Source organism: Toxoplasma gondii, chromosome VIIb, assembly GCF_000006565.2.
Source record: "Toxoplasma gondii ME49 chromosome VIIb, whole genome shotgun sequence".
NCBI classification, from domain to species: domain Eukaryota; phylum Apicomplexa; class Conoidasida; order Eucoccidiorida; family Sarcocystidae; genus Toxoplasma; species Toxoplasma gondii.
The window spans coordinates 658,334-686,199 of NC_031475.1; the positions used below are offsets into that span (position 1 = coordinate 658,334).

At 51.7% G+C, this 27,866-nt stretch overlaps 5 protein-coding genes across 5 annotated transcripts; 2 read left to right on the forward strand and 3 right to left on the reverse strand.

The window, feature by feature from the left end:
- Positions 1-642: 642 nt before the first annotated feature.
- Positions 643-2,131, forward strand: TGME49_263280 (hypothetical protein; the record flags this gene model as incomplete). Its single annotated transcript, XM_002365387.1, has 4 exons — positions 643-961; positions 1,134-1,207; positions 1,382-1,468; positions 1,904-2,131. 4 exons carry the CDS (start codon positions 643-645, stop codon positions 2,129-2,131), a joined length of 708 nt encoding a protein of 235 aa, XP_002365428.1.
- A 3,347-nt stretch (positions 2,132-5,478) lies between these two features.
- Positions 5,479-15,713, forward strand: TGME49_263270 (glycerophosphodiester phosphodiesterase family protein). The gene is made up of 9 exons (XM_002365386.2): positions 5,479-8,688; positions 9,284-9,371; positions 10,106-10,231; positions 11,006-11,069; positions 11,866-12,052; positions 12,991-13,070; positions 13,385-13,453; positions 14,052-14,201; positions 14,865-15,713. Exons 1-9 carry the CDS (start codon positions 6,974-6,976, stop codon positions 14,984-14,986), a joined length of 2,601 nt encoding a protein of 866 aa, XP_002365427.1. The 5' UTR covers positions 5,479-6,973; the 3' UTR covers positions 14,987-15,713.
- Positions 15,714-16,776: 1,063 nt separating this feature from the next.
- Positions 16,777-20,917, reverse strand: TGME49_263260 (transporter, major facilitator family protein; the record flags this gene model as incomplete). The annotated part of the gene is made up of 1 exon (XM_002365385.2): positions 16,777-20,917. One exon carries the CDS (start codon positions 20,915-20,917, stop codon positions 17,834-17,836), a length of 3,084 nt encoding a protein of 1,027 aa, XP_002365426.1. The 3' UTR covers positions 16,777-17,833.
- A 3,805-nt stretch (positions 20,918-24,722) lies between these two features.
- On the reverse strand, positions 24,723-25,535 carry TGME49_263250 (Pb-fam-5 protein; the record flags this gene model as incomplete). The annotated part of the gene is made up of 3 exons (XM_002365384.1): positions 24,723-24,988; positions 25,046-25,360; positions 25,410-25,535. 3 exons carry the CDS (start codon positions 25,533-25,535, stop codon positions 24,947-24,949), a joined length of 483 nt encoding a protein of 160 aa, XP_002365425.1. The 3' UTR covers positions 24,723-24,946.
- Positions 25,536-26,307: 772 nt separating this feature from the next.
- Positions 26,308-27,561, reverse strand: TGME49_263245 (cpw-wpc domain-containing protein; the record flags this gene model as incomplete). The annotated part of the gene is made up of 9 exons (XM_018781321.1): positions 26,308-26,398; positions 26,456-26,524; positions 26,579-26,612; positions 26,671-26,721; positions 26,780-26,809; positions 26,865-26,883; positions 26,939-26,982; positions 27,034-27,138; positions 27,195-27,561. The coding sequence occupies 9 exons, from the start codon at positions 27,559-27,561 to the stop codon at positions 26,341-26,343; spliced, it is 777 nt and encodes a 258-aa protein (XP_018637156.1). The 3' UTR covers positions 26,308-26,340.
- Between the last annotated feature and the right edge of the window lie 305 nt (positions 27,562-27,866).

Here is a 27,866-nt window from a genome sequence, read left to right on the forward strand (position 1 = left end):
GCCTTTTCTTCGCGGCGGGTCACGACAGAGATACGCTGAAACGAAATCCAACCAACTACGAATTGTGAATTTTGTAAATTGAATGAAGGCCGGCAATAAAGGTGTTGCATACCAGCCGTCTGCATCTTCTCAAACGTTTCTATTACTTATGTTCCCAGATCGTATGTCACCGTCTGTTTGGGCAGTCAGGTCGTTCTTGCAGCCAGCTCGTTTGTTGGAGCACACGGGGGTCGGTACCTCACATTGATGTGAAGATCTTCCAGAGGGAAGCAGCCTCCACCATCTCTGAGACGGAGGGAATTCTCCTTCACATTTGCAACCTACCGACTGCACAGGGTAACCCCTATCGACTCCTCAGTTTAGTTCTTTTGGCATGCCGCAACGTGTGTTGATTCGTGTCCCTGGACACCGACGGATTATTTTCCTCACTTTTTGGTCCGCTGTGCCGAGGGTAAAGCACTTGGTCCGTCTTTGAAGCTGAGTTTTTTGTCGGCATTCGAGGACGAAGCTTTGCAACTCTTCAACGGGGAAATTCAGAGCCTCATGCGCTGCCTGCTTCGACGAATTCGTCTCCAAACACATCCCGGGCACTGATTGTTTTCGGAACTCGAGCAGCTGCTCTTCTGCCTTCTTTTCGGCGTGATGGCATCGGTCGGGAGGGAAAACATTGACATGGGAAGCGGCGCGACTGATCATTCGGCCGCGAACCGGTCTCTGCCAAGTTCCGACAACAGCGCAACAGCAGGCGTCGCAGGTTCCTTTGGCACTGCAACCGTGGATCCAGGGGTTGCACTGCGGCCACCCAGGAGAATGGAGGATATGTCGCCGCAGGAAATTATTCAAATGCTCCCCCCAGAGGATCGCCATGCTATCTCTCGCGTTGCAGCGCAAGGCAGATGGACTGGCCTCTTCACTGCGGCGGCGACGGGCGCGGGCGTGTATAGAGCGCTGAAACGCCGGGGTACGAAGTGGAACACATTGTCTTGAACACGTGGAACGAAGATTGACACTTGTTTTGGTGTAGCCTCAGTTTGCAAACAGGCCGCTTACAGCTCCGGTAGCATTATCCCATCTCGGTGGTGTTCCTTTGGCGTACGCTTTTCCTTGACACCATGTGTATTTGCGTGTCTCAGGCACAGCAATGCCTGCAGTGGGGGCGGTGCTGCTTGGGCTCACCTTGGGCTATCCACTTGGCGTCTCACTAACGGTAAGGGACGTTCAGTTAAATGAACAAGAACGACATTCTCCCACGAGATGAATTCTAAAGTGGTCAGGCAGCAGACGCTGAAGTGCGGACAGAACCAAATATGAGAAACATGAGACTTACCTGTCTGAAAGGAGCCCCTTTTTCGGGTGTTATGTGTCATTCCGGTATCTGTAGGTGGCCTTCAATGGCAGTCTTCTCAGGAGAATCAGCGGTGATATTTTGGAAATACAGCGACGAAATCGAGACGCCCACACCGGCTCGGTGAGCTTTGTTCGCGGCCACAAGCGTCTGAAGAAGTGCTGCAAGGCGCGCAAGTTTATTTCCATCAATCGTGTGTGACTTTATCACAGCAATGGAACCAAACATTTTCAGGAAACTAGTAGCTGAACAGCAAGCAGATGCTGCATAATGCGGGACTTACCCTTCCTAATGTACTTTGTGTTTTGCTTCTTAGAGTTCTTCCTTCCAAAGGAAAGAGTCACCTTCTCTCTGTCTACTCGAACTCCATGAAGCTATCCTACCTGGTTTAGAGGCGTGGCGCTGTTCTAAGTCGAATGCTTAGTGCCAGTCCAAGACATTGTTAACAGATCTTCGGTGACGTTGTTCCTGGCGCATTTCTCTTCGGGATTTCTCTCGGCTTTTCGGTTCCGTCGCTTTAGTCTAACGCTGCATTGTGGTGTGTGTGTGTGTGGCCAGGCAGCAGGCTATGACTCAACGTTTCCTGCCAGCCAAAATTGGCGACCGCAGCAACAGACGTGGGGGTCGTGGAATCCCCCTCAGCCAGCAGATCAACAAGCGAACTGGTCCGACACGAGGTTCGCTGAGGGTAGCTCGAGTGACAGTGCCTCTGGCCTTATGTACGATAAGTGGGGAAGTGACACCTCTAGTGGGAAGTCATCGAAGGACGAGATCCTCAAGGAGTAAGGTAAGACAAACTGTACTTCCCCAGGTGCCGCAACCCTCGAGGTGTTTCGAGTTATTCGCGGACGAATGAGAGGGGACTAACTCCCACCGCCAGCACTGAAAGAGTTTTTTCTAGTTTACGACGAGAGGAGGACCGTGCTTGTGAGTACTTGTCTAAAGAACAGGGTGACTGTAGGGTGGTCGTCATTTGGACATCGAGCCGTAAAGGCAAGGAGGCCAGGACTCTCGCCGAAATAGCCTTCACACCCCTCAAATCTATCTTCAGCGGAAGTGGGAGTAGTGTACGAGCGTTGCATTAATGGGGACAGCCGGCCTTTCCGTGAGTATGTAAGAAAGGGAACGAAAAGAACTAGGTTGCGGCAGGAAGGGGGTGGGGTTAACGGTGTGACTTTTTGCAGAGCCGCTGCTAAAGCGTTCTCTATGGTGGTAACTAGGAAGGTATTTGGGCAACCTGACCACGTCTCTACCAAAACAGACGGAAGACAGCGTCGAGTTATGCGAGGCGACGTGCAACCTTTTGTGTGTTTTCTTTTGAATAGTAGTAACGGTATCCGGTGTGGTGCTGACCTACCTGCCGTGGTCCCATGGGTTGCACGGCCGGCCACGACGAAATTCATCGATGCCTTTCGGGGTGGTTTCGTATAGAAACTGTGGGCTTGCTTCTTTCATTCCGAGAAGACATGTTTCTGAAGCTTCACCTCGCAAAAAAATAGCCTTCGCGCAACTAATTCTCTGGACTTTAGTCAGCCACCTTCAGAATCAACCAACTCTCATAGCAACTCTTACATCTCCGACACAAGAACAGTGTACTGTTGCGCACAGGCTAAACTGCCGTCTGGCTAAGCGGCTGACGATGCGGTGCAAAGGCAGTCAAATTGATTCGTTCGTTCAAAGAGACAGGAAATGCTCCTTTGCCTGCCACCCTCCAGCAACAACGGGGTGCTTGTGCTTCAACGGGGTCTCTCCGTCGGATAGTCCGACGGTCCACACTCGAGACGCCAAATTTGGCTATTCGTAGTAGCACTACGTTGCTGTTTTGATGGACATACTAGTATGTGCTTGCGGACAAACAACACTCGAAAGAAATTCTACGAATCAGCACCGGGATCTCAGTTCCGCTGTAGTCCGCCGCGGCGTTAATCATCCTCTATACACGTATCGTGAGTAAAACTGTCTGAAGGACTGGATTTTCATGTGTCAAAGCGTGAAATGTCGCAGACGCCACACAGGCTCCACCCAGTGCAGCAATCCCTGATTATCCAGTTTGTTTAGACACCAGAAGCTCAGGTAAGCATGTGGAAAAGAGTCACCAACAAAACATCCAGCATGCCGGTTTCGCTCTAGGTGCCCGACGCCCACGTACAAGTCAGGAGGGCTATGCCTCACAGGTCCGGGTTTCAAGCCCAGATCATCGCGAGTGCCTACCTTTCGGTTTCTGATTTGCATCCGAAGCGTCGCGATTCATTACTTTCAGAGAGACACCTCTGATTTCCGGTCCTCCCCGCTGAAAGAGGCAGGTTTGTTACGCAGAATGTTGTCCGTGCAGCTGTATGCAGTTAGTCTTCCTTCTGCGTCTCACGCTCTGAGTCACCCGCGTTTAGGACACGAGACCACGTGCAACTGAAGGATGAAGTAGATCGATAAAGCTCTGTGTACCAGACCGACATCGACATGTGCCTTTTTCAGAGGATACACTTGATACGAACAGAGGGGTACAGCATCTAGCTTTTAAGGCCTTTGTTCCGACGGTGAGGACTTCCTGCCTCTGCGTGGCGAGAAAAAGCAATGACTCAGAAAACATCTGAGGATCGCTGCAGTGAACAAAGACGTACATCAGTGGCTGCTTGGTAGCATGGGGGCAAAGCGGCGACAAACTATTTAAAAGGGGAAAATACGCCTTAACGCCGTAGCGCTTATTTGGACGAGTGTGCTTAGAGACAAACGCTACCGCACAATCGTGGACATGATCGTTCACTGAACTGGGAGTGACCCGCGAACACGTCTTGCCGCAAGCCAAGGGAAGGACGGTGTGCCACTTGGGCCATCTCGTAGCAATGAAGACCCTAAAGCACTTCATTAGGTCCAAGAAAACTGTTTCTCATTTTGGAGTTCAAAGATATAGCCCGACTCGAGAGGAGCCTCAGCTTAGAAATTTCCTTTCTCGCAGCGAATACAGTCTGGGTTTTCACGTGGTGACGGTTCGTGCTCCCGGAGCACGGCATTCATTCCCTGGCCTGAGTCGAAGGACACACAGCTTTCATCAAATTGCCGAGCTTAGATGATTCTGCCTTTGTTTGCGTGAACGTGTTCGGAAGCATGCACGCTTCTCAAAGTCGCCGGTAATTCGTCACGCTGCAAGACAAGAGCAGGTTCGAACATCTTTCTGGCTGAGTAGTTTATTCTGTTGTGCAAGTGTCATCTCACTTCCCACCATTCCCACTTCTTGAGACCCCGTGGTGAGTGCTAAAAAACTTAGAAGATAACCATAAGCACTACACACTCAAGTAGAGCCGCGCTGGAGGGCAGTATGGGCTACAACAAGCTAACTAGACAGCGACCAGTGCACATTCACGGCCGCAGACACGGCGCAGCAGTCAGTGAACGCTGCTGCCCTTGTGACTATCTATCTATTCATTTTCTCGGCAGTTTCATATAGACTCGCTGACACCTGTCGCGGGGTTTTGTGACCATCGTAGACCTTCGCTACGCCACAAGGCGGCATCTGATCTATGCCCGTGTCTCCCGATTGTGGACAGCTGCAGCTGCACAGTTCTTTCGAGTAGGCGCGCGCCTCGTTTTCTTGTTGCTTATGCATATCTATTCCGTCAGTGTTCTTCCGCCTTCACCCAGGGGATAATGATCTGGGACCTCGAGAAGGGTGTCGAACACTGTACGACGAGACCCGGTACAAACTGTGGCTGTATACCCTCACGAATTAACTCTGCGCGGGACAAAAAATTGATGGAAATTGAGCATGCGCCACTGACTTTTTGCCAAGAAACCCGCCAGAGGAATCAGATATGTATAACTGAAAGACTCCCATGCAGATGTTCGTGCTGTGCGTGAACTCCGCTTTCGCCCACTACGGTCGTGAGAGTGACCGTAAATGCACTGGCAGCACTGGCAGCAGTTTCTCGGTGCTGTTGCTTAATGAAACATGGTAGCGACCTTAGATGTCCCACGAATTTCCAGTTACCTCATCTAGGCAGTGACATGTCGGCATCGAGATGCTGTAAGAAGGCGTTCTATGCAGCGACTTATCTTTTGCAGGATACAGAGTTGTAGGGCTTCACCCTCGATTGTGAGGACGACTTCCGCAAGAGAGGATGCATGCGCGGGAGGATGTCGAGCCACAGGAACGTTTTAGGTGTCCGGTCCCTGAAAAATAGGAGATTAACTGGAAGAGAATTGTTTGTTGAAGCGGTTGACTCATTGCCAACTCCTTTCTCTCATGATTAGGGTGTGTTCTAAGTCTGTTCAAGAGCTGCGAGGTGGGGGTGTCAGTCTCTGCACCGTGGCACTGTCTGTCCAAGGTCAAGCCTAATGGGTACTGGTTTCCGGTGACCCGTTTGATAGTTTGTCTCCACCTTTCTCGTACCTTAGCCAATTTCTTTTTCCAGTGTCATGTCTAATCAGGGAATTCTCGGGGACACTTCACGTGGTTTTTCCGTTCTTGTCGTCCCCGGTGTGTGAACAGCGGATTTTGCCAGTGCAGCGACGGAACTCCTCCAGCCTCAACGCTGGTACACCCATCAGACACGGGAGGGTAAATCACCGCAATGAGAAATCTCTGTGAATCAAACTCTGCTGAGTACTCGAACAGTGATAAACTCATGTCCTTGCCTTTTTTTGTTCACCAGACGGGTGCTGCCATCGCACAACTCGAAACGCCGGGCACAGCCTCAATGCGCAATCCCCGCCTACCGGTAGCGACAGTGCTTTAAGATCGTCTTGCAGTCTTTGTGACACCAAGCAGTGTCAACAGGCATGTTCCCCTTTCTCGACTCAGCTGCATTTCGACGCTCGGCTGGTCGCGCATGGGAGAGTTCTGCAGGATTGACGGCGATCCCAGCACACAGGAGAAGATAGTGACTTTTTTGGTTATCTTTTTGTATTTCCCTGTCCATTTCTCGCATTTGGGTGTACACATTGCTCAGATGTGTTCCTACATTGGGCTTTTGAGTTCTTCTTTCGACGCCTTTTGACCGTCGCCGACAAGAACTCGTCCGTGCCGCTGTGCGCGAGGACAAACATGTCACTCTCTCGTTTCGAAGACCCAGATCAACTACCCGATTTCACCAGATCAAATGTCCGACTTCAAAACGTCAGTTACCCGTCCAGCTGTTGTCCGTCACGGTGATGTTTGTCGTCCGTAGTGGCAAGTCACAGGGTGCTGTCTGTCGAGCGTGTGCAGTCTGTCGAAAGTGTGCAAGGGATAAGGATCTCGTTTTGGCATTGTGCCTTTGTCGGGGGTGCCGTGTGAGGCAGGTTCACCTCTGCAGCACGTTTGTGAGCCGTTTGGTGTTGCTTGGCAAGAGTCTTCATCTTTCAAGCATTTGCACTTGCCTGACACTATCGGTTTTGTTTAAGGAAGCACTCTGTAAGTCCGCGACAGCGTTGTGGGTTCGTCGCAAGGGTCAATCGTTGAATCCAGTTTTTAGTGTTTGCAAAAGCCTTCGTTATTTGTGAGTCTCACTTCGTTGTTTGTGCGTCACATTATCGAATGGGTCTCTTGTGTGGTCTTTGGAAGCCACTTTGATTGGGTCTGTCTGTTTTCTCTGCACGAAGGCGAATCTGGAGAGTCACTCGCGCCCTTTGTTGCACCGCAGACGTCTTTCTACAATGGAAGACTCTGCGGTGCGGTACAGCTCAAACGTTCCGCTCCAGGAAACCCCCGCATGGGGTGGTGGATCTGAAGAGAGGCATCGACAAGGTTCACCGCATTCCCCATGTGCCCCTTGGTGCCGCGTTCGATGCCGGTTGTCTGTGTTTGCGTGGCACTTCCTCTCCACGCCATCTTTCTCCTTTTTGAGGAAGGTGTTTTGCTGCTTTCGAAACCCACCAGAATCGAGTGAATCGTCAGCACCTCGAAACGCGGCAACCAGCGGGACAGAAGAGCATGGCACTCTGGTGGCCGACTCCATCCCTCCCCGGCCCGACACGGCGCCCGCTGCACCTTGGGATGTATGCACACCGCGCGGCGTGGCGTGGAAACAGAGCGGCCGGCAGTCCTGTCTGTTCGCTGCACTCTCGGCTTCGTTTCTGGGGAGTTTTTTGGCCTGCGTTGTCTTGTACCTGCTTTGCGTGTGGCGAAACGACTGGCAGTCGATTGACACCACTTTGTTCGCCTGGTCTGGCAAGTACTGGTCTTGGGCGTGGATTCTCTGTTCTCTCTTCTTCTTCGTTTGGTCCTACAACGTTGTCTTGTCAGTCTCCATCCTTCTCGTGTTACGTCCGCCGCCCTGCTGGACGCGGGCTGCCGAGTCTTCGACTTCTTTTCCTGCTGCCATGTCGTCGTCGGCTTCGCGCCTCTCATCCGCGTGTCTCCCCGTCCTCTCTCCTCTACACTACATTCTTCTGCCTGGAAGCCTCGCGCTTTGTGCAGCCTTCTTTGTGATCACCTTTCTGTTATGGGGGCCCGAGTACAGGGGCGTCCCTCTGTGGTTCGAGTTCTACTTCCCGTCTCTCTACGCCGTGTCTCTGCCCGTGGTCACGCTCTGCTTTGGCGGAGTTATTGTCTTCTTCTCGCCCACGCGTTCCTCCAGTCCTTCTCGAGGTGTCGTTTTCCCCGAATCTTCTCAACAGAGGCCTGGCTGCCACCCACACTCCTCCGCCCCGCTGCTGGACACGGCAGGGCCTGCGGCCTTCCCTGGTCCTCCAGGGTCTGCTTACCAGCCTTATTCGCACTCCGACTTGTGTCTGTTTGACGGCCAAGAATGTGTGTTCACAAAAACAGGAACAGCGCGCAGAGCATCAGCTGGCGAGGCAGATCTCACAGCTCCGTTAACCGGCTCGGGATCACGCGATGTCTGCTCTCCTGATTCCCCCTCTGCCGCAGCTCGAGGACGCGCCTCCGGCACCCATTCTGGATGCCTCGGCGTCAGTGCAACAGAAGAGAAATCAGAAGACAGAGCAGGAGATGGAGGAGACAGAGAAGCATGCAGCGAAGAAGACAGCGAAACCGAAGGCCCTGTGACTGCCGTCCACCAATGGAGACACGTGGTGTTTTGTCTTCCGCAGTGGGTTGCCCTTCTTGTGCTCGCTGGAGTCTGGACGTTCTTTCTTGCGGCGCCTTTCGTTGCTCCATGGCTGTTCTCGTCCCCCTGTCTGCTGAGAGACCCACCAGCGTCTTCCCCTGAAAATGAAAGGAGAAGAGTCAAGTTTTCTGGAGAAGAAGAAACGTGGAAGACCAAGTCGTTTTTCGCTTTCGGAAGCGACTCATCGTCGAGTCTAAACACTCATCGAAGCAAACGAGCGAACCTCCATCCCTGGCTACCTGAGAAACCGCTTCTGATTGGGCACAGAGGCCTTCCCGAACTCCGGCCAGAAAACACAGAGTAAACCACCTGTGACGGGAGACACGATCGTCTTTTATGCGATAAACAAATGCAGCAGGTGGTCGAGTCGTTGCCACTGTCACATTCTCAGACGATCAGTCTCTGTTCGAGTGATTGGCGGTCCGAGATTGGGTAACTAAAATCGAACTGAGAAACTCCAGAACCTAGAGGACTTTGTTCACTTGGTTTTTGAATTCTGAAAACTGTGTTCTGTGACTTATCTCTGCAACGAATGTGGAACCGGTACCTTTGTGCATGTAAGTATCTCTGGAGTGGATGAAGAATCGGAAATCAAGTTTATCAGACCTTACACTGAGGAGCGTTCACGTGCTGCTTTTAGGTGTTTCGTGCGAGTGTTTCTTCTCTCGAAATGACCCTTTCTCTGCACACCATTCTTTACTTCGTACCTTCTTGCTGTCGTTCTCTCAGTTTTTGGACTCGTTTTTTTTTTCTCGCGAGTGATGTTTCGCTGTGGCTCTTTTTGTGTACTGCAGAGAGTTCCTAGAGGACGCAGGCGTCCGATTTTCTGGAGAGCCGGGTCTTTAGTTTCTGTTCTTTCATCACGTTTCTCTTGTTTCCGTCCCTCTTTCTTCAGAGTTTCATTCGAAGCTGCTAGCGCCATGGGCTGCAGTGGCCTGGAGTCTGACGTTGTCATCTCTGCGGATGGTGTTCCTTTTCTCCTCGTAAGCTGAAACTTATTTCTTCAAGCAGCGATCCCGTCTAGGATAAAGCTGCATTACCCATGACTGTACCTGTGTTTCCGCCCCCTAAAGTAGACAAAAAAACAAGGGCAGCAACTGATCTACTGTTCGTGTCGTGTAATGAGTATCTCGAAAGAGATAGTGTCTGTCTTCTGTCTGTCGTCCGTCTCTCTTTGCCTCTCAGCTCTCCTCAGTTTCGCCTCAAATCGCGTTTCTGTTTGTCCGCCTTTTCTGCCTCTAGAAGCCTTCTAATTGCTCAAGAAAAAGACCGTTCCAGTGACCGGTAGAGAAAGAGGTGGTGTATGACTCTTGATCAGCAAAACGTCCACATATGCGAAGGTTACGTGGGCTCTGCGTTCACCTAAAACTCCCATCGTACAGTGTGTGTTTTGTCCGGCGTTGAGCTCCAGTTGGCATCTTATTGGTACTGCATGCGTCATACCTTGAACTCCGGTTGTGACTTGGGGGAGCAAGGTATCGACGTCCCAGTTGATAACGTGTGAAACAGAGAGGCTTGCTTCAGTCGTTCGCTGACGGACATTGCCTGCCTGGTGACTGTCGTTGTTCTCATTCTGTTTAGAGGGACCTAGTTTGCGCAGCATAGAATCCAGCGCGCTGACTTTTGGGCATTGAAACGAATCACCATTTCACCCCTTTGCGTTTCGACTCAGCACTCCGGCAAAAGTTTTTCTCGTGGATTCGCTGTCTCTTCTCAGCACGACCTCACGTTTGCGCGGACAACAAATGTGGCTGACGTTTTTCCTTCGCGAGCGAAGACGCGTGCGGATCTCTTCACCTGGGCCGACGTAGCTGAGCTGAACGCCGGGAGGTGGTGGCTAGAAGTGAGAGAAAAACGTCGGGTGCTCCAGCGTGCTCATGGCATTCTCTGAAACCTTTTACCTACAGCTGTACGGAACGTACCCAAACTTTCCACACAACGAACTTGGTCTTCTGGTATATTTCCCCGTAAACAAATTTAAAGCGAAGTTTTGCATCTCAGAGACCGGGCGGAACAGGCAGGAGCAATACTAAGACTTGGATGTCGGTGTTCTGTACTTGACGTCACATTCAGAAATGCGTTGGTGCTGCAGGGTCTCTTTTTATCAATGCATACATACAGTTCTGGATCTTGGACATCTGTGTAGAGGCGACGTCTACTTACACTGCGACAGCTCCAGTATATATAGCATAGAGGGGGGAGTGCGCGTCTTCGCATCTCCACAGAGAGACGGAAACGCAGATCGCTGTTTGCACTGCTTGTTCATGGAAGGTAGAAATAAAACTAATCAAAAACTGTAGATGAATAAAGCCAAGTGTTTTTTCGGGGTCATCAATTCCTTCTTGGAAGTTGGTCCCATTGACGGAGGCGGCCTCTCTACCTGAAACACAGAGCTGTACAGGCGCCACGAGATTTTTCCCCAGTGACATGTGGTTGTGTTCAAAAGAACATCCCTGTGAAGACTTTGAGCGGTGCTGCTGCTTCAGGGAAAGCCGAGTGCCCGCAGGAGAAAGGATTGGTTTCTGCATGCTGCGTGGTTTCCAGGTTGTTTATTGGCTTTTTAGCAATTCAAAATCGCATGATCTCTTGTCCCTTTTTTGCGCATGTGGCTACGCAGAAAGACCCCTACGGCACGGTGAAGCTCGTCGACCCTGTTGTTCAGAAGGAAATTTCCGAACAGAGTACGACGAACACTTTCTCTTCCTGTTTCGTGTTTTTTCCAGTTCATTGTCGCGATAATTCCCGTTCCTCGAACAGGTTCCAGTTTAGAAGAGAGTCGAGCAATACCCGAATACCATCTGAATACTCTCCGAGTATTTTCCAGACATAGCAGGCGTGCAAAACGATCATCCAGTCACTAATCAGGCTCCAGGCCAAGAAGAATTGGATCCGTGGATTCCGTACAAACTAGTTTTTTCTGTTGTACCTTTTCGATTTTTCAGTTTTCTCCCTTGCCGGTAGGCACCCTGGATTTCTTCTCCGTTTGTTCGTTCACTTCTGCGGGGCTTTCTCTCATCTCTTTCGTCGCCTTTTCCTGGTTGGCACTCGCGCCGGGCTCTCCGCATGCGTACTGAGGGCGTTGATATCTTTGTTTTCCTCCGTCCGCCTCTCGAGGCTCTTCCTCCCTCTCGTTTGTGCTCTCTCGTTTGCTGAATGTATCCCCAGCTGGCTGTGTTTCACATCTACTTACTAGGCGCACTGTGTTTTTCGGATATGGACTCCATGGAGGAAAAACGAGTTTCTGGGGGGCTAGTCGCATTGCGAACCCCCTTTATCTAGTCTACCCTATCCGGTGCCTCGGTTAAGTGGAGTCGTTCTCTCCGTCTGCCTCCGTCTCTCTTTGTGTCGACGCCTCTTGGTTTTTTCCGGCGAACCTCCCACCTTCTGCCCCTGTGTTCTCGCCGCGAGATTCGCTCCTTCCCATGGTGCGAAGCTGCGGTATGTGGAGGCCCTCTTCCTTTGATTTTGCTTTCACAGAGATCCCGACGCTGGAGTGGCTCATGCGCAAGGCAGTTTCTGCGAATCGCACTTTGATTTACGATCTGAGATGCCCGGACTGTGACTCCAACACTTGGGGTTGCGGGACAAAGTGCGTGGACTTGACCATTGACCTTGTTCGGAAAACAAAGTGCAGTCGCCACCTTTGGTGGCTGCAAGACAAAAGGTAAAGCACTGTTGAGTCTTCTCTGTCCAGTTCTCCTGAAAATGCTATGCAGAAAGCAGTTGTGCCTAGTGGATACTTGAAAGAGCACTTGATGCACACGGCATGTCTTTCATCTCGCGACCGAAAAACTCAAGGTCGCGAACTTCTCCAGTTTGTGGCCAGTATGCATGGACACAAATCTGCTTCTTTCACAAGCAAATGCTTGTCGACGTTGGCAGTGGGCGTACATCGACAGGCTCATTATGGACCATGTGAGAAAGCGATGGCATATCTGTAAGAAGGTCTTTCGCTGCTGTATTTCAGTGTCCCCCGTCGTGTCTTTCAGAGGAGAAAGTAGATTCAGAGGACGTTGCGGAAGCCGCCATTCAATTGGTGAAGACTTAGTGTGTGCTCTGGAACGTCGCGAAATTTGTGGATTGTGTGAAGTCCAAAGGCCGGACCTGCCTCCGTGTTTGCGGTCATGCGCATTTCCGTAACTCAAAACATATATTCTATAATATATTTCTGCAATATGTATATATATATATATATATGTGTATATCTACACTATAGCGTTGCGAATCGATACTGTCTATATATATGCTGTATAACTGTTTATCTATAATGTACATCTATTATATATATAGAGATAGATCGGGTGCATGTAAAATCCGTTCTTCTTTCGTGCTTTTCCGTCTACTGGAGTCCGCTGCAATTTATAAAATGACCGTTACTCCAGACTGAAAGGTGGTGCTGAAGAAAAATATAAACGTAGCAAAGGTACTTAGGGTTGACCTTTGTGTACTGTGTTTTACTTTCTCTCAAAATCGCTCCAGATGTCGTGTGTAAAATAACGGTGTGTCGGGACAGAGGCTGCAGACTGTAGAGACACAAATCAGTATTCCATTGCCAGGGAGTTCGTTGTCGAAAGGTTTGCGACTTCCCTTCTTTTTCAACAGACAAGAGGTGAAGAAGGAGTTCCCCGACGTTACCATTGTTACAGCGGCGGACCGGCACTTCAGACACGACGCTGACAACCGTGAGAGAAACAAAAGGGAGAGTTATTTTCTGGCGCGTGCGCATGCGCATGGACCGAGGTGTACACAGACGAACGTTGTTTGATCTGTGACCAACGCGGTTGTTTTCTCTTTGTTTTCGACGCACGAGGAAGGAGAGAGAAGCCGAGTTTGCCGCTGCTCTTTGGAAAGGAACGAGGAGGCAGAAGGCGCAAACGGACAGAAGGGGGACAGCATGGTTGAAGGGGGAGGAAGTTCCACTTCCGGGGTAGACAGTGAAGAAATCAAAAGTGTCGTACAACAGGAAAAGGTTTGTCTCTGCTGTGTTTTTTTTCAGTGACCGACGTCTTGAATGTGGAGTGGGTACAACTTGATGCTCAACTGATAAAGATGTGGAACGAACGAGGTAAACGCCGAGAACAACGCTTTCTTTGCTTTTCCCCGTCCCCCGACTGCCACACGCTCGCTCGCTCCTGGTGTATTGACAGTCCGAGCCCACGTGTGCTTTGCTGTTGTGTCATTCTTTTCATGCGATAAAAAGGTGATTCTCTTGAGCTCCGTGAAAAGACGACGCCTTCGTTCCGAATCGAATCATCACGAATCACGGCCGCTGGTGTTACAAGTCAACAAAGCTCGTCCACCTAGAATATTCGGGGTACCATTTCAGGTCGAGCAGCTGTGCAAGGGAAGTGCTTCGTGAGGGAATTCGGACTTTGTGTCACATCCTTCCGACGTAAAGAGGCGATGCGTGTTCTTGAATGTTCCTGCTCCATGCTCTCACCTTTACTTCTTTTCTTGCGATCAGTGCCGGGAGACGGTGACTTCTGGCTAAAAGGCAGATTTGAGTTGGCAAAAACGTACGAAGGTTGCCTCGAGTTGTCTTCTCCAGCACACTACGTGGTGTTGGAATCCATCCTCTGATGCCGCATCCGTCCATCGGTCGTCGCGATAGCTCTTCGTCGTTTACGAATTTTCTGAAGAATTTTGTGCATGCGTTGTTCTAGGCTACTGGGTGAATGCGTACGTGGTCTCGCAGCCTTGGCTGCTTTCATACTTCTGGTGCGCTGGAGTCGATTCTGTGACGACAAACAGCTGCAGTCGTCTCAACGCGATGGACGCTCCTGTCCAGCACATATCCTGGAACGCCTTTCTTTGTAAGGAAAGCCGAACGAAAACGCAAAGCCGTGACTCTGAGTGTTCGCCGCACATGCAGGGGCTTTTGTGGGCTTCTTCCGAGGCCGGTAGTGCTTGTTCGGTTAGGCCGTGAACTCCCGGTACGATCGTACTGGTCGCACCGTCATGTGAGCAGTCGTTTTCTCTCTCTTTTGATACGAGTGATATCGGGGATCCACATATCGCGCCTAGAACAAAACCGCTGTGGAGTCTAGTTCTTCGGAAAACGACTTCCGAACCACCAGTGGAGACAGGTTTAAAGAAAATTAACATGTTTTCCGTGCAGAACCCAAAGCCTCAACGCCTTCTGTCCCCCAAGGGTGCTCAGCCTAGCTGTACGGTGGCCGCTGTTTGTATTTGCTTTGTTTTCCCCGAGTAGCAGAAAGAAACATACACGAAGAACTACGAGCTCTTCGGTCGGCATCTAGGATGACTGTCCCAGATTCGTGCTTTGAATATTCGAATGTTAATTCGTCAACAATGCATGACTAGAGCATGACTGAAGGTTTATCTTGTTGGTTATTAGACGTTGTGCTACTGCACATGAAACTCACTTCTGGGCTCGCCTATGCGGTTCAGATCGGTACGCGTGGATCTCTGAACCAACCGTGTGCTGTTTCCTCTGTTTTCTTCTCCCTTTTCAGGGTATGTTGCGATCTTGGATCTGATCTGCATTCTCCTCTTCATCGGGCTTCTCTACTTCTGTAGGCGTCCTCCTTCAGATTGCCCGTGTAGCGTCACCGTGGTAAACATGAGCAGTTTTTGAGTGCTGGCGTGTTGTGAGAGCATGTGACGAAAATGTTAGGGTATTTTCTCTATAAAAGAGGAAGGGGTTCAACTTCCTTGAAAAGCTATTTAGAACGTGACCTGGGGTGAATGGACGGTCTGAACCTCGGGAAAGAGACATTTGCGTGCGTCCCGGTCTTTCCTCTCTTTTTCTGTGTAAGCCGGGATGGGATGTGGATTGTGGTGTTGGCTTCTCGCGGTTTCCTTGGACTTCTTCTTCTTTCCTGTCTTACAAATTCTTCGTCGCGCCGACCGGTTCTTGCTAGGCTGTTGTTCCCGTGTTGACGCATTTCGCTCGCTTTCTCCCTGTTCTGGACGTTCTTTCCGGAGAGAAAAGTGAATGCCTTTTTCCTGGAGAAGAAACACAGAAGTTAGGTTCACTTTCGTCGTCGACTCTCGTGCCACAAGACAAGAGGCTTTGATTTTGAAGCTTTCTATTCCCCTGAGGTCCGAGGTTCTTTCTTTGTGTGGACCTCTCCGGCAAGGGTAGCTGCATTGTCTACGGTGCAGGACGGGGACGCCAATGGTATGGAGCTGTCACAAAAATGTGGGAGTTCTTTCCGTAAAGCACCACTATTTCCGGCGTTTTGTGGAGCGCTGACGGCAGTCACAGCGTCACTGTAGACATCGTATGTGCGTCGTCGTGTTCGGTAACAAATCAGAAATTGCAAGCGTCCTTTTTTCCAAAATCGTGTGGAACAGCAAGCAGTGTAGGATTGCTATGTATTGCTCACAGGAATACGACAAGCAACGGCCTTCAAGATGTAAACCCGTAGTCGAACACGATTTCAGATCGTCTTGTACAGAATATCAAGCCTAATATTAATTAACTGATCTAAATAATACAGGGTATGTAAAACTCTTGGCCTTCTCTGTCTGTAGACACAACGCAGATTCGTGTGTTCCGCCTTGGGGAAGACGCTTTTTGTGCAAGGCAACTGCACAACAACGTCCCACTTTTTTAGGCGAACTTTATGAAGACCAGTCAGAGTCATTAAGCGGATGAGCCCGGTGGTTTTCTGCTGGAATGAAAACTTTTGGCGCATCAGAAAGGCATAAAACGTAGTGCCCCGTCCCGGGCACTCTGAATGTATTGAGGAGATATTACATGTAGGAAGTTACGCAGTTTAATGGTATGTAAAAAGGGAGCTGTGATCAACACCCACTGTCCTGTTCGTACATCAATTTGAACGACGGAAGAAACACAATACCCAGTTGCGTATCCAGTGGAAATCCCAGGAAGTTCCAACACTCGCAAATTTGTCGCCTCCCTCTACCGTCGTCCACGCGCTAACCGTTTGCTCCACCTCTCTTCAGCACCTCGCACAAGTATGAGCCCGGATGGCATTCTAACTCCCCTGGAACTCATCAACGAAATGCAACCTGCTATTCGTGCGTGTGCATGGTCCGTGTTGCAAGTTCGCTCCGGACCTCTGTTTCATTTTGAGTGTGCCCTTCGAGCGCGGCACCGTCAAAACTCTCACTTCCAGAAGGTTCTTCCAAAGCAAAGTCTGTGCCTAAAACCAGTGTGAAACACAGGCAGCTGCAGCAAAGGCGGAACTACTTTATGTCATAAGGAACGACAATGTGTGCTCGTGTGACTGCGTAGTCCCCCGTCTGTGCTTCTCCAAGTTCGACCGTGGAGTATGTGCAAAAGCAACATGTGAAGAAGTTGAGTTTACGAGGACACGGATGGGCTATGCACCACATCGTCTTTTGTCACGTGCATTTATGTTTTCTTTCTTTGCTGATGAGTCTGGTTTTTTATCGTGCACTCGCTTCGTGCTCGTTTAGTCTCTGTTTCGAAACTATGCACGGCATGCGAAGACACGCGCCCACACAGTCGCCTCTCTTACCGCGTCGCGGAAGGAAACGAGACACCAGCCAACTGTGAAAAACTTTGAGAAGACACAAATGAAGGAAACAAACTAAAGCGTTTTTCAACAAATGCGTTCACATGAACGCTATTGCGTCCGCAACGAAGCACCATGTAGCCGAAACAGCGCGGCACAAAACCTGAACAGGCACCAGCGCGGGCCAAAGTGACCCTGAGCCGCAAAAAAAAGTAGTAAAGGCCCTGCGTCTCCCACGCTGTATAATAGTTCACAAACCATTTTTGGTGCAGGTGTACAAAAGTGTGGACGCGATCAACTCTCCCGTTTTGTGTCTGGTTGTCCGCGGTGCCAAAGAACATCGGAGACGGGGTCGCTGATAGGCAGAAGTCCGCAGAATACAACCGTTATCGGCCCTACGGCCGTGTCTACATTACGCAGGAGCTTGCTCCGGCAGTCCCTGCCACTTTTCGTGTCCCGTTTCTCGTTGTCTGCTGCGCTCTCTGTGACATCCCCCTTGTCCGCTCTTTTTGACTTTGCGGCGTTTCTCCGCACTATCCTCTCCACCGCTCTGTCAGGTAGCTACACAATCCGCTCTCCGCCTAAATGGTTGGCAAGTTTCCTTGTGAACCGCATGCACGGTTTCGTCTCGGTTACTGGCCTCACCCATTCTCCTTTTTTATGCATCCAATCAAGCCCTCTTGTTCACGCTGCACTTCCCCGCGAACGCATTCGCCACGGGGAGTCCGCCCACGACCAGCCTACGACAGTCTGTCCGTTGTTTCTCGATTCCCGGGGTATCTGCGACGAATCACATCGCGTTCTCGCAAGACACTGCCTCACGTTTCGTTCATTGTTTCGGGTTCACCTCTTCTCCGGTCCGTTCATACCATGGATGCTACGGAAAAGTGTTCCAGCAACCCCGTGGAGAGCTGCCCCATCAAAAAGGACCCGACTTTCTTGCGCAGTTTCCTGTGACCGCTTTCTGCGCCGTCTCACTCCATTCCGCTTCCGTCTTTGCCGTGCTCCTTTTCTTCGGCGGGCTGTACGACTTCGGCTTTTTTTTTCAATTTCAATTTCTTCCCGAGTCGATCCAGCCAACGAACCGAAGACGCCTGCGTCGGTTTCTCTGTCTCCCTGTCGCTGCGAGAGGCGGGTTTGTCATCAAGCGAGTGGAAAGCCCGGGGGTTTCTTCGTCGTTCGTTCCACATGCAGCCGAGCATGACGTAGACGATTGAGAGAATGACGGCAATGCACCACGCAACGGGTAAAGGATCGCCTTTGAGCATTCGAATCGTCACGTTTTCGTACAGCGGAATGGAGCCTAGCGAGATGACGCCACCGACAGTCAGAGCCAGGCCCGAGAGCTTGCCAAAGTGCCGCGAGGAAAAGGTGTTTTCGACGTAGCAGAACACTTGCTCCGAGTCGATGGCCACGTAGACGCAGAAGCAAATGACCGCGAGGTAGTGAATCGAGTTGGCGCCGGTCGGGAAGAGCGAATGGCCGATAATGGAGAGGAAGTAGACCAGCACGCCCGCCGTGTTTATCAGAATGAGGACGGGAAACGGCCCAAAGACGTCGATTGTCTTTCCGAGAAGCACGCAGGGAATGAAGCTGAAAGAGAGCACAAAGTCCATGAAGTCTACCACGCGTGTCGTGAACAGGCGCGAAGCCGCAGTCTGGAAAAACGACGTCGCCACCGCCTGGCAACTCCAGTAGAGCGCGATGCAGACGAAGTGCGACGAGCAGAGCTGAGACATGAACGACGGCTCTGCCGCCACTGCGTCTCCCTCCACCCCAGTGTGCACAACGACGGCCACAGGAGCGTTTCTTTCCGCGTCGAGTTCCTGCTTTCCCTGGTGACAACAGCGAATCAACGAAGGTCTTCGGCCGTCTTCGACGAGCTTCTCGTCGCTCTCTGAGAGCGCCTCGTCGCCCGCGAGTTTCGCTTCTGTCTCCGTCTCGTGCTCGTCCTTTGCGGGGCCTGAACTGTGGTCGCTGTCGCTACCTCGATCGTATGCAAGGAAAGAGCATCGCGGTCCGCGCTCCATATCAGTGTCTCCCGACTCGTGTAAGCACCCGTCGCAACATCCGTCTCCGTCTTCTCTCTTCACCCGAGTCCTCGCGCTTCTCGGACTATCCGGCGAAGACGCCTGGTCGCCTTTGCTTGCTCCCGTGTCCTCGCCACCTGGCCGGGCCCCTGCTCCCTCGGCTGGCTCGACTGCAATCCGGTTTTTTCTCAACGTAAGCGGGTGAAGCACTCGCTGGAAAAGCGTCCGCGGTTCCGGATTTTCCGTTGGCGTACCCTTCCGTTTGCTGCAGTTCCGAAACCAGCCGCCGTGGCCCGCCTGCGCGTCTGTCTCGCTGGAGCAACCTACACTCTGTCTCTTCCCCTTCCCCGCGTTACTCCCGCGAGTCTGGTCGGTCCAGTGGGACTCCAGGGTCTCCCTGGACCCCTTGCTGCCTCTGCGGAGCCTCTTTTCCGCGTCGCGAGGCGGCGGACCTCCCCAAGTCGCTGCCGGAGTCTCAGCGCCGGGCGCCGGCTTCCCGAACGCCCTTGAAGGAATGAAAAGAGCGGCGAGAATGAAGCAGAAAACCGGTCCCACGCACAGGTATAGAATGCAGATTTGGGAGAACGTCCAGGTAGGCAAAAGGTTGTTCCAGACTGTCGCGAGAATCAGGGGCACCGCGAAGCTCGACGTATTTGCAGTGCCCAAGAGCGTGATCACCGTCGCTCGCTTGCCCGGAAACAGCGTGGCAATCAGCAGGGTGGGCAGATACCCTGTGTCCGTGCCGAGGCCGATGAACACCATGCTCGCGACGTACGCTGGGAAGCGCTGCGAACTGCACGCGAGCAGGAGCCAGCCAATCGCCGTCAGCGTCTGCCCCAGCATCGCCGTCTTCTTCGGACTCACGTGGTCGAGCAGCGTCCCAGCCACCACACTCATCAGGGTTTGGGTCACGTACGAAACGGTGAAGAGTGGAGACACAGCGACATCTTGGCTGTCGCAGATGTAGTACTTCTGTTCGCCGTCAGGTTCACTTGTACCTCGCAGGTCGTTGACATAATTCCCGCTTTCGTCCACCTCGCACATCCAGCTGTACGCGCCCGACTTGTACAGCATGTACGCGAGTGAGGGCCACCCGAAGTAGACGCAGCCGGTGAGGAAGGCGTAGAGCATGTAGATGGCGACGAGAACTTCCTTCATCAGCGAAAACGGGGTGTTTGGGTGCGACGAAGCACCGAAAACGACTTCGGCACCAGGCGAATCGTCGCCGAAGCTCTCTCTGTCAACCTGGGGAAACGGGTCGATGTGCATGTAGGGCGGGACGCCTGCCGCGTCACGGTCCCCACCCACCTGGTTGGCTGCAGAGTCTGCACTGTCTCCTGGGCGCCGGCTCACAGGGTCGAGGGCGGAGGCGCGACGGGAGTTAGGAGGTGACGACGGAAAACGCCCGTCTCCAGGCTCCGAGAAGCGCTGGCCTTCCTCTCCCGTGACCGTAGAGGCGCAACAGGAGACAGGAGCTGGAGCCCGGGCGCCACCTCCAAGCGGCTTGACGGGACTTTGGGCTCCATCAGCCGACTGCAACGACTCACAACAAGACCTGCCTTGGCCTCCCCAGTGTCCGCCATCTTGGCTGCAGCCCCGAGAAACACAGAGACGAGGAAAGCAGGCATCAAACGTGGAAGAAATTGACCGCGCACCACTGTCGCCAGTCGAAGGCGGACCTTCGCTGCACTGGGAAACTCGGTGAGGAGAGCAGGAAACCGACAGCGCCGTCTCCGACGTTTTCAGGCCGCCGGGCACATGCGACACAGCCGACAGACGACGGACGGTAGGGAGCGCAGGCGAGATCTGAGGCGACGGCACGGGAGAAACGGCCGTGTCGCTCTCGTCGTCTTTCTTTGTCTGGTGAACGCCGCGAGCAGGCGCAGGGAGCTGCGGCTCCTGAGGAGTCGAAGATGGTGAATGTGATAACGCACATCCCGTTTCGCTCGGAACAGAGACGGCTGACGGATGTTGTGTACTTGCATCAAGATGAGATGTCGACGCTGACCTACACGGTGCTCTCTCCATTCTCCGAAAGTTCGAGAAAACCTCGGGTCTACCACAGAACGGTTTGACACAAAACGAACAATCTCCCCTTCCCTGTGGGACTCACAGAACAAAATGAGGTGCCAAAACACCGTCGCTAGGCCGCCGTCAACGATGCGTACGCTGCGTACGCGTATAGGCCACGAACACACAAGACGCACAGAGGAGATACGACTGAAAACAATTGTATTTCGAGAGTGACACAAAAACTCCGCTCCCTGACTTGGAGCTTCCTCTTACACAAAGTCTGACGAGACACCCTTCACTCGGGACTAGTGAAAACTGGTTCGGTTCCAACGGTAGGGGAACCACGCCTTGGCGGATCATCCAAAAAACTGACAAATTCTGGGCAAAAAAGTCGCATACACTCGCAGGGGTCGTCTCCCTGTGGAAAATAACCTTCTAAAACGTTGAGAAATCACAGTCACGCACACAGCCCGCGGTTTCGTAACTGAACATACGCTGCCAGACGCTAAGTCAGATCTAGAGGTACCCTTTGGTGCCCGCTCCTCGCCTTGACGTCTACGCACAGCATTAGAAATCCAAGGCATTCGTTATCTCGTCTTTCTCAATTGCTCCCAGTCTCTCCACGACAGGCCTAAAGATGCAGCAGCGCGAAAAAAACTGCATGCAAGCGTCTGCCTTCCCACACGCAGGGCCTCCGAAGAGCCCGCCCTGGCGCGGGCTCGCTCTGCAGCCCAAGGCAATGAAGAAGCAGAGTGAAGGTGGGCAAAAAGGTTCCTAGCAGAGACCATGCGCTCCGGCAGTTAAGACACCCTGCGGCTTGCCGCTAGCGATGAAGAAGCAAGGCTGCACGCGCATTGACAACGAAGGCAGCCTTCAAACACCCACACAGAGCTGTATAAATAAGCGGGCACATGCGCATGAACACGCGACGGGCAGCATCAGCAAAAGACTAAATTCCCCACCACGTCTGTGCGCAGATCATGGAACGCAGTCGCTGTACGAAACGCTCGTGGTCATGGGTAGAGGCGGCGTCTATCGCTGAAAAAACTGCACCGAAGGAAATAAACTGAAGTCACCTGGACGAGAGCTGGGAAAACAGACATTTGGAGAAGACGAAGCCGCCACGCGAACCACAGATGAAGACGCAGCAAAACACACTGGAGGAGCAGGCAGATCGCTTTGCGAATAGCCTCTGTGTACAAGAGGTGGCCGCTTCCTGATAATATAGTTGGCGTCCGTACGCACATACGAAGATACTAAGGAAATACGAAAGTCACTGTGTCACGGCTGAGTCCGGTGACGGGGCAGGCCTCGGAAGACGTAGAGAAGCACTCCAAACGATACCTGTCTTTTTGAGTGCGTAGGGAACCAAGTGCTTGCACAATAAATCAGTGACGGCAATTAAAAAGCGGAGAGGAAAAACCGAGACTAGGAATGGCCCCGCTGTGTTTCGACGGAGGGCACGATAGATGCATGCAGCTGGCCACAACCCGAGGAACCCGGGACAGGCAAACAGCTGTTACCACAGAACCTCCTTCGAATCCACTGGCGCTGTTCTTCAAAAATCTGCGAAAAAGGAGTGTGAAACAAAGGAAAAGTACAAGACTTCCGAAAAGAGCACAGATCGAGCCACCTACAACCGGTGTCAAGGTGGTAGGACGCGCACTACACAGTGGTAGTACTGAACGTCCACCTGCGAGTGGTGGTCGCGAGAACAGACACGAAGGAAAGTTTGGGCAATCATTTCGGCGAAAAAACTGTGAAAAAGAAGTTCTGTGGAGGAGACATCGGCATCCGCTAAAAAGGTGGAACACGGAAGACAAATGGGTCCGGCGTAGCCGCAAATGGTCAGGCGCAAAATAGAAGGGACGTCTACGTCCACTATTCAGACAATACCTTGAAACCTGGCCCTGCGGTTCCAGGGAAAAACACGAAACAAAAATCTACTCACAAAAATGTGGAAATGCTCGTCACGGAACGACCATGTCATCCAACGATGAATGTCTGAAGGATCGCCCACTCTAGTCGCTTCCAGGTGTACCAACACCCTAGACGTGGGAGGGCACGGAAGGCCGCTGTTTCGAAATTGCGTGTAACAGTGTCAAAAAGAACCGACACAGTAAAATACCACAAGACAGCTCTTCCAGCAGTGGCTTCTGCCTCCGTGATATGTATGGGTCAGCGAAAAAAGCAAATGAGTTCACGCTTGTAAAGGAAAGACCCTGTGGGGCAGACGGATGCGAGTGCAATTGTGGGGGAACCCCCGGTACCGCCACTCCAGTCCGTCCACGGTGACGACCGTGGCAGGCTTTGCGCTGGGTCAAAGAAGTTTGCCTCTGAGAAAGTCCGTCAATGAAGAGTAAAAACGACCAAAATTGTACAGTGGTAACATGTAAACGAATGGGGAAAGAGAACATGATATACCTCCTTCCTTATTGCCCTTGAGGTCCGGAAATAGCAGGTGAGGTATGCAACAGGTCGTCGTATAGACACCACGATCTTCACCACGGAGAAACACGGGCGCAGTCGGAACGGTCCCCGCTGCTCATCGGTGGCTACCTAGCCGTGGTCTCTATCACCCCCTCCGATTTTTGACTGCAGAACGTCGGTACAATTTTGGTGGAAAGATGAGCGCGATCGGAAGTGTCAGAGTCCCAACCTTGCCAACCGAGCCTCAGCGTCCAGGAGCGGAGGGGGTGCTATCAGATCAGAAAAAACTGTCCAAAACGTCGCCACTCTGTCCAGTAGTAATTCACGAGACAAATAGAGACCCCGGAAGATGCGAAACGGCATGTGAGTGCTGCCGATGATCGCCCACGGCACATTTTGTTCGTTTAGCAGTATCCTGATGACAAGAAAATCAGAACTCAGCGAAGCATTGCCTCAAACGTTCGAATGCGTAAGTGCAGCGTCCTGGGTGGAAGGCGGTGCTTCATTGCTGTCTAGACATCGAAGCGGGTAAAGTTTCCCACTTGTGGAAGTTGCCCGCCAGCCTGAAGCAAAAACTGCTGTGCCCGCAGCTGTATCCTGTCAATTTGGAGAAACTGGACAACATACGATTTCGTGTATTTACTTACTTTCTTAGCAATGAAGAGTGCAGTCCCACAGAGGGCATCTTTCATCCCGTGTGCAGAGAAGACCGCCTACTGGACCCTGATCTTCCCTGCTTCGTAAGGTCCAGTATGAGCCTCAAGGCAGGGTGGCAAAAAGGGTTTTGTTGTCTTCGGCAAGTGCGTGTCTGCAACGCTTTGCAAGACAAATCCGCGGGATGCTGGATTATGCGGAAGGCGGCGAAAGCGAAGGAATGCGTTAGTCTTCCATTTGATGAATACCTAAGCTGGCAGTGCATGTCTTCTCAGTAAACAGGTTATTTCCAGTGTCCAGGTTACGGTCAATTCCACAAGGATGGTCGAGGATTCCCACATGTCATTGTTTTCACACGTGTGACGCTGGAGCAGGCGACAGTGTGTATCGCTGCACCTTCCCGCGGCGCATATACATCTCGTAGCTACCTAAACAATAAGCAGGCATGCTTCGTTCCTGGTGCAGTACTATTAACTAGTGGGACTGAATTCACAACTACACCCGAAACCACAGGAAGCATCGTCCCGAATAAACCGTGATATAGACCGGTGTGGTGTCAGAGCCATAAAGGCGTTCCCATTTTAGAATACGATTGATACGTCTCCTAACGAGAACGCGGACGTTTTCTATCTCTTCTTCAGGCACCACCACCGCGGTGGAAGGAAATTTCACTCTTACAGGTGCGTTGACGCAGTCCCACCACGTCCGAGAGTTCTGACATGAGAGCAGGCCCATTTAGTGTGTAGCAGGGCATGTTTCCCCACGAGTGTTCACGCGACAAGAAAGCCACAACAGCCGCGTCAACAACTTCTGACCACGCAAACCGGCTCAGGAACACGACCTCCATTAAGTTCCCCTTCGTTAGTAGTCTCCATTTCCTGTGTCGTCGGTCTCTCTTGTCCCCCGTAGAATGGTGACGATTTTACGGCGACACTGTGTATGTTCACGTGAGCGGGAATTTTAGACGGAGCTGCCTTGCGCAGCCAGTTCCGAAATGGTATCCTGGAGAATAGAACATGGTGGCAGTACGTGCAGGTGCTACTATATGACCTAGCTAACCTCTATAGCCATTCGGAGCTGTGAATCGGTTGTTTGTTCTGTGAGTTCCCTCAGCTTCATGATGTACTTCTCAGTAAGCTCAGCCTCTCTCGCGGACATGTCCGGGGTTTTTGGTCGGGCCTTAGCAGAGTAGGGTGCCTGGTTGTCTCTTGAGGGAAGGTAAATAGTACCATTTGCTTCAAGGACATCCCCTGAATATTTTGTGCCGGAAGATCCAATGGGACCTGTCCCGTTTAACGGACCGGCCCTGGCAATGTAATCCAAAAGGGTTTCAAGCTTAGGTGCCGCTGTGAGGGCATAGACTGGGAAGTAAGCCTGAGAAGACAGTAAACAAAAACTACAAGCTAAATAGGAGCAAACCGACCTTGCACGCTTGTTCCCATGCATTTTTCATATCCCGGTTGTAGCGTTTGAAGCTCGTTCGGGGGTCACAGGGGCCGTCGTATGTTTCTGGAGCCCGACAGATTCCAGTTTCCTTGGATTCGACCATCCACCCAGAGGGGCATGTAGCGCTGTAGTTTCGCCTGACACCGTCCTTGCGAGGCCACTTAGCACCACATCGAAGGCTCTAAAACATAGCATTTATCAAGTAGTAGATTCCATGCGCGAGCCACTTCGCAAAGCGTACATAGCGGTATTTCTGATCATCTGAAAAGCCTTCGAACGACTGCATCTTCTGGCATGGACTGTCATAGTTCTTGGGTGCGTGACACTCAAGGTACTGGTGACAAACGAAGACGAATCATTACGTGAGCTCCCCTGTGGAGATGCAGTTGACCCTCACTCTCTCAGACAATCGAGTCCAACCCAGCGGACAGGGGCGGCTGAAGTCGTAATCGGACTTCGTGTTTGCGGGCCAAGCCACTTTGCACATGCTGGCGAATGCTGCCTTGTTCCCACGAGTCATTGTTCCTGCAAGGGTTGATGGACGTTTTTTTTCTTTCTGTTCACTCATATCTTCTAACCAAGTTCGTGAATGGCGGCACAGGGACCGAGGTATGAACGCGGTGCCTCACAAGTGACACCATCATCTACGTTATCAAGGGAAATAAAGCAATATAGGAGCCGTAAATGCCACCGATTAACGAAAGCTTTTACCTTTCTCGATCCATCCGACAGGGCATATTTGTGCCTCAAAATCGAAGTTGGATGCTCTACACGGCCAGGATACGGAGCAACTCTGCAAAAACATGGCCGACAGTGACGGACAGAAAGCACAGCTGCATCTTACTTGAGACCTGATAAATATTTGTTTTGTCGCTTGCACAATGAAGTTGCCCGGGACGTCCTGAGGCTTACCATTTTCTTTTCGAAGGTTCATCGTAGTGACGGAAGTCCTTTTGTCGAACACAGCTAAGGAATCGGCTACATTTTGAACGAGCTCAGTACAATATAGCGCTGGCAGCTTACTCTCCTTTGTATGTATGAGGCGCCGAACACTGCCCATCAGCATTGGCCCACCCTTGTGGACACAAGAAACTTCACACTAACTCACATCCACGTATTGATTGCAACTGGAATCTAATATCCAACCTGTATTCTTGACTACATGCCTCTCGACATGGCCCTGACATCCTCCCGTTCATTGGCTAACAGTCGAGTTGCTTCAGATGCTATAGTCTTACAGTTCGCTCCACATCGGGCAGCAAATGCTCGTTTGTCCATAGGCGTGGCGTCTAATAATCTGCTTTTAGCCACAGGTCACAGATGGAAAATTGTCTCCGTTTTCCTCACTCTCCAAATCCTGCGTCTTATCACAGTTGCCTGAGTGGATCATTAGCCTGCTCTCTCTCTCTAGTATTGATGCCTTGGGACTCGCCTGCGTAACTTGGCAATGCCTAAGGACAAAGTTGTCTTGTGACCTCTCAGAACATTTTCGCGCGTGCTCCTTGCCTTGCAACTTTTTCCGTCTCCAGTGTCGTAAAAGTCATCTGGGCCTGGGGAAGAGAATGCCTGTCATGCCAGCATCATCCAAGTGGCTCTCTTACACAGCAGCGAATAGTCTCGAGCCGAACACCCTTCGCCATCAGGATTCGGGAGCAACATAGTTCTGGCCGCTGCTTCCGTTTGCGCTTCAACCTTTTGGCTGATCACTAGCACGACAGTAAGATCCACGAGTAGGATTCGGAGGTCACACGGAACTACTCACACGATGGAGGTACGTTGTAAATTATTCGCAGGGCTGCATCAGTGAGTTCCTGGGTGAACTGCGACTGATTCGATTCTCTAGTTGGATCGTCCAGAAACCGGCTGAAGGCGTTGAGGAGGCGACCTGTAGTGGCATCCAAGCTGTGCACCTCAAGAGGCCAGTGAGATTCGACCGGATTTGCAGTTCCCACAGTACCAGAAAAAGCGACCCTGCCGATGATCCCGAAGAATAGATAGGACACTGGACATCGCGCCATTGTTTTGACAAACGTGGAATAGGCAGTGAATCCACTCGAACGCTGGAGGTTATTCACAAGCATCTGGGAGCAAGGAAACCGTGGCGAAGCTGACCCCGCGAACTTGAACATGCCGCGTACCTTCAACTGTACTGACACTCAGAGAGCTGGACACAGAGTATCGGAACGTAGTCAACAGGGGGATCTGAAAGTGTGGATAGCACCAAAAGAAGTTAATCAGTGCCTACTTCTGTCTAAGCACGGCCAGGGACTTAAGTGCGAGTATAATGCTCCGTGTGCCAGCGCAAGGTCCCCGTGCGGGGTGTGTTGCATGGCAGATTTGTGTTTAGTGTGGAAACACGAAAGTTTGTTTTATATGCTTTGGCTTGGTTGCTCCATAAACGAGTTGCTCTCCAGAACCTAACCGACTGCGGACG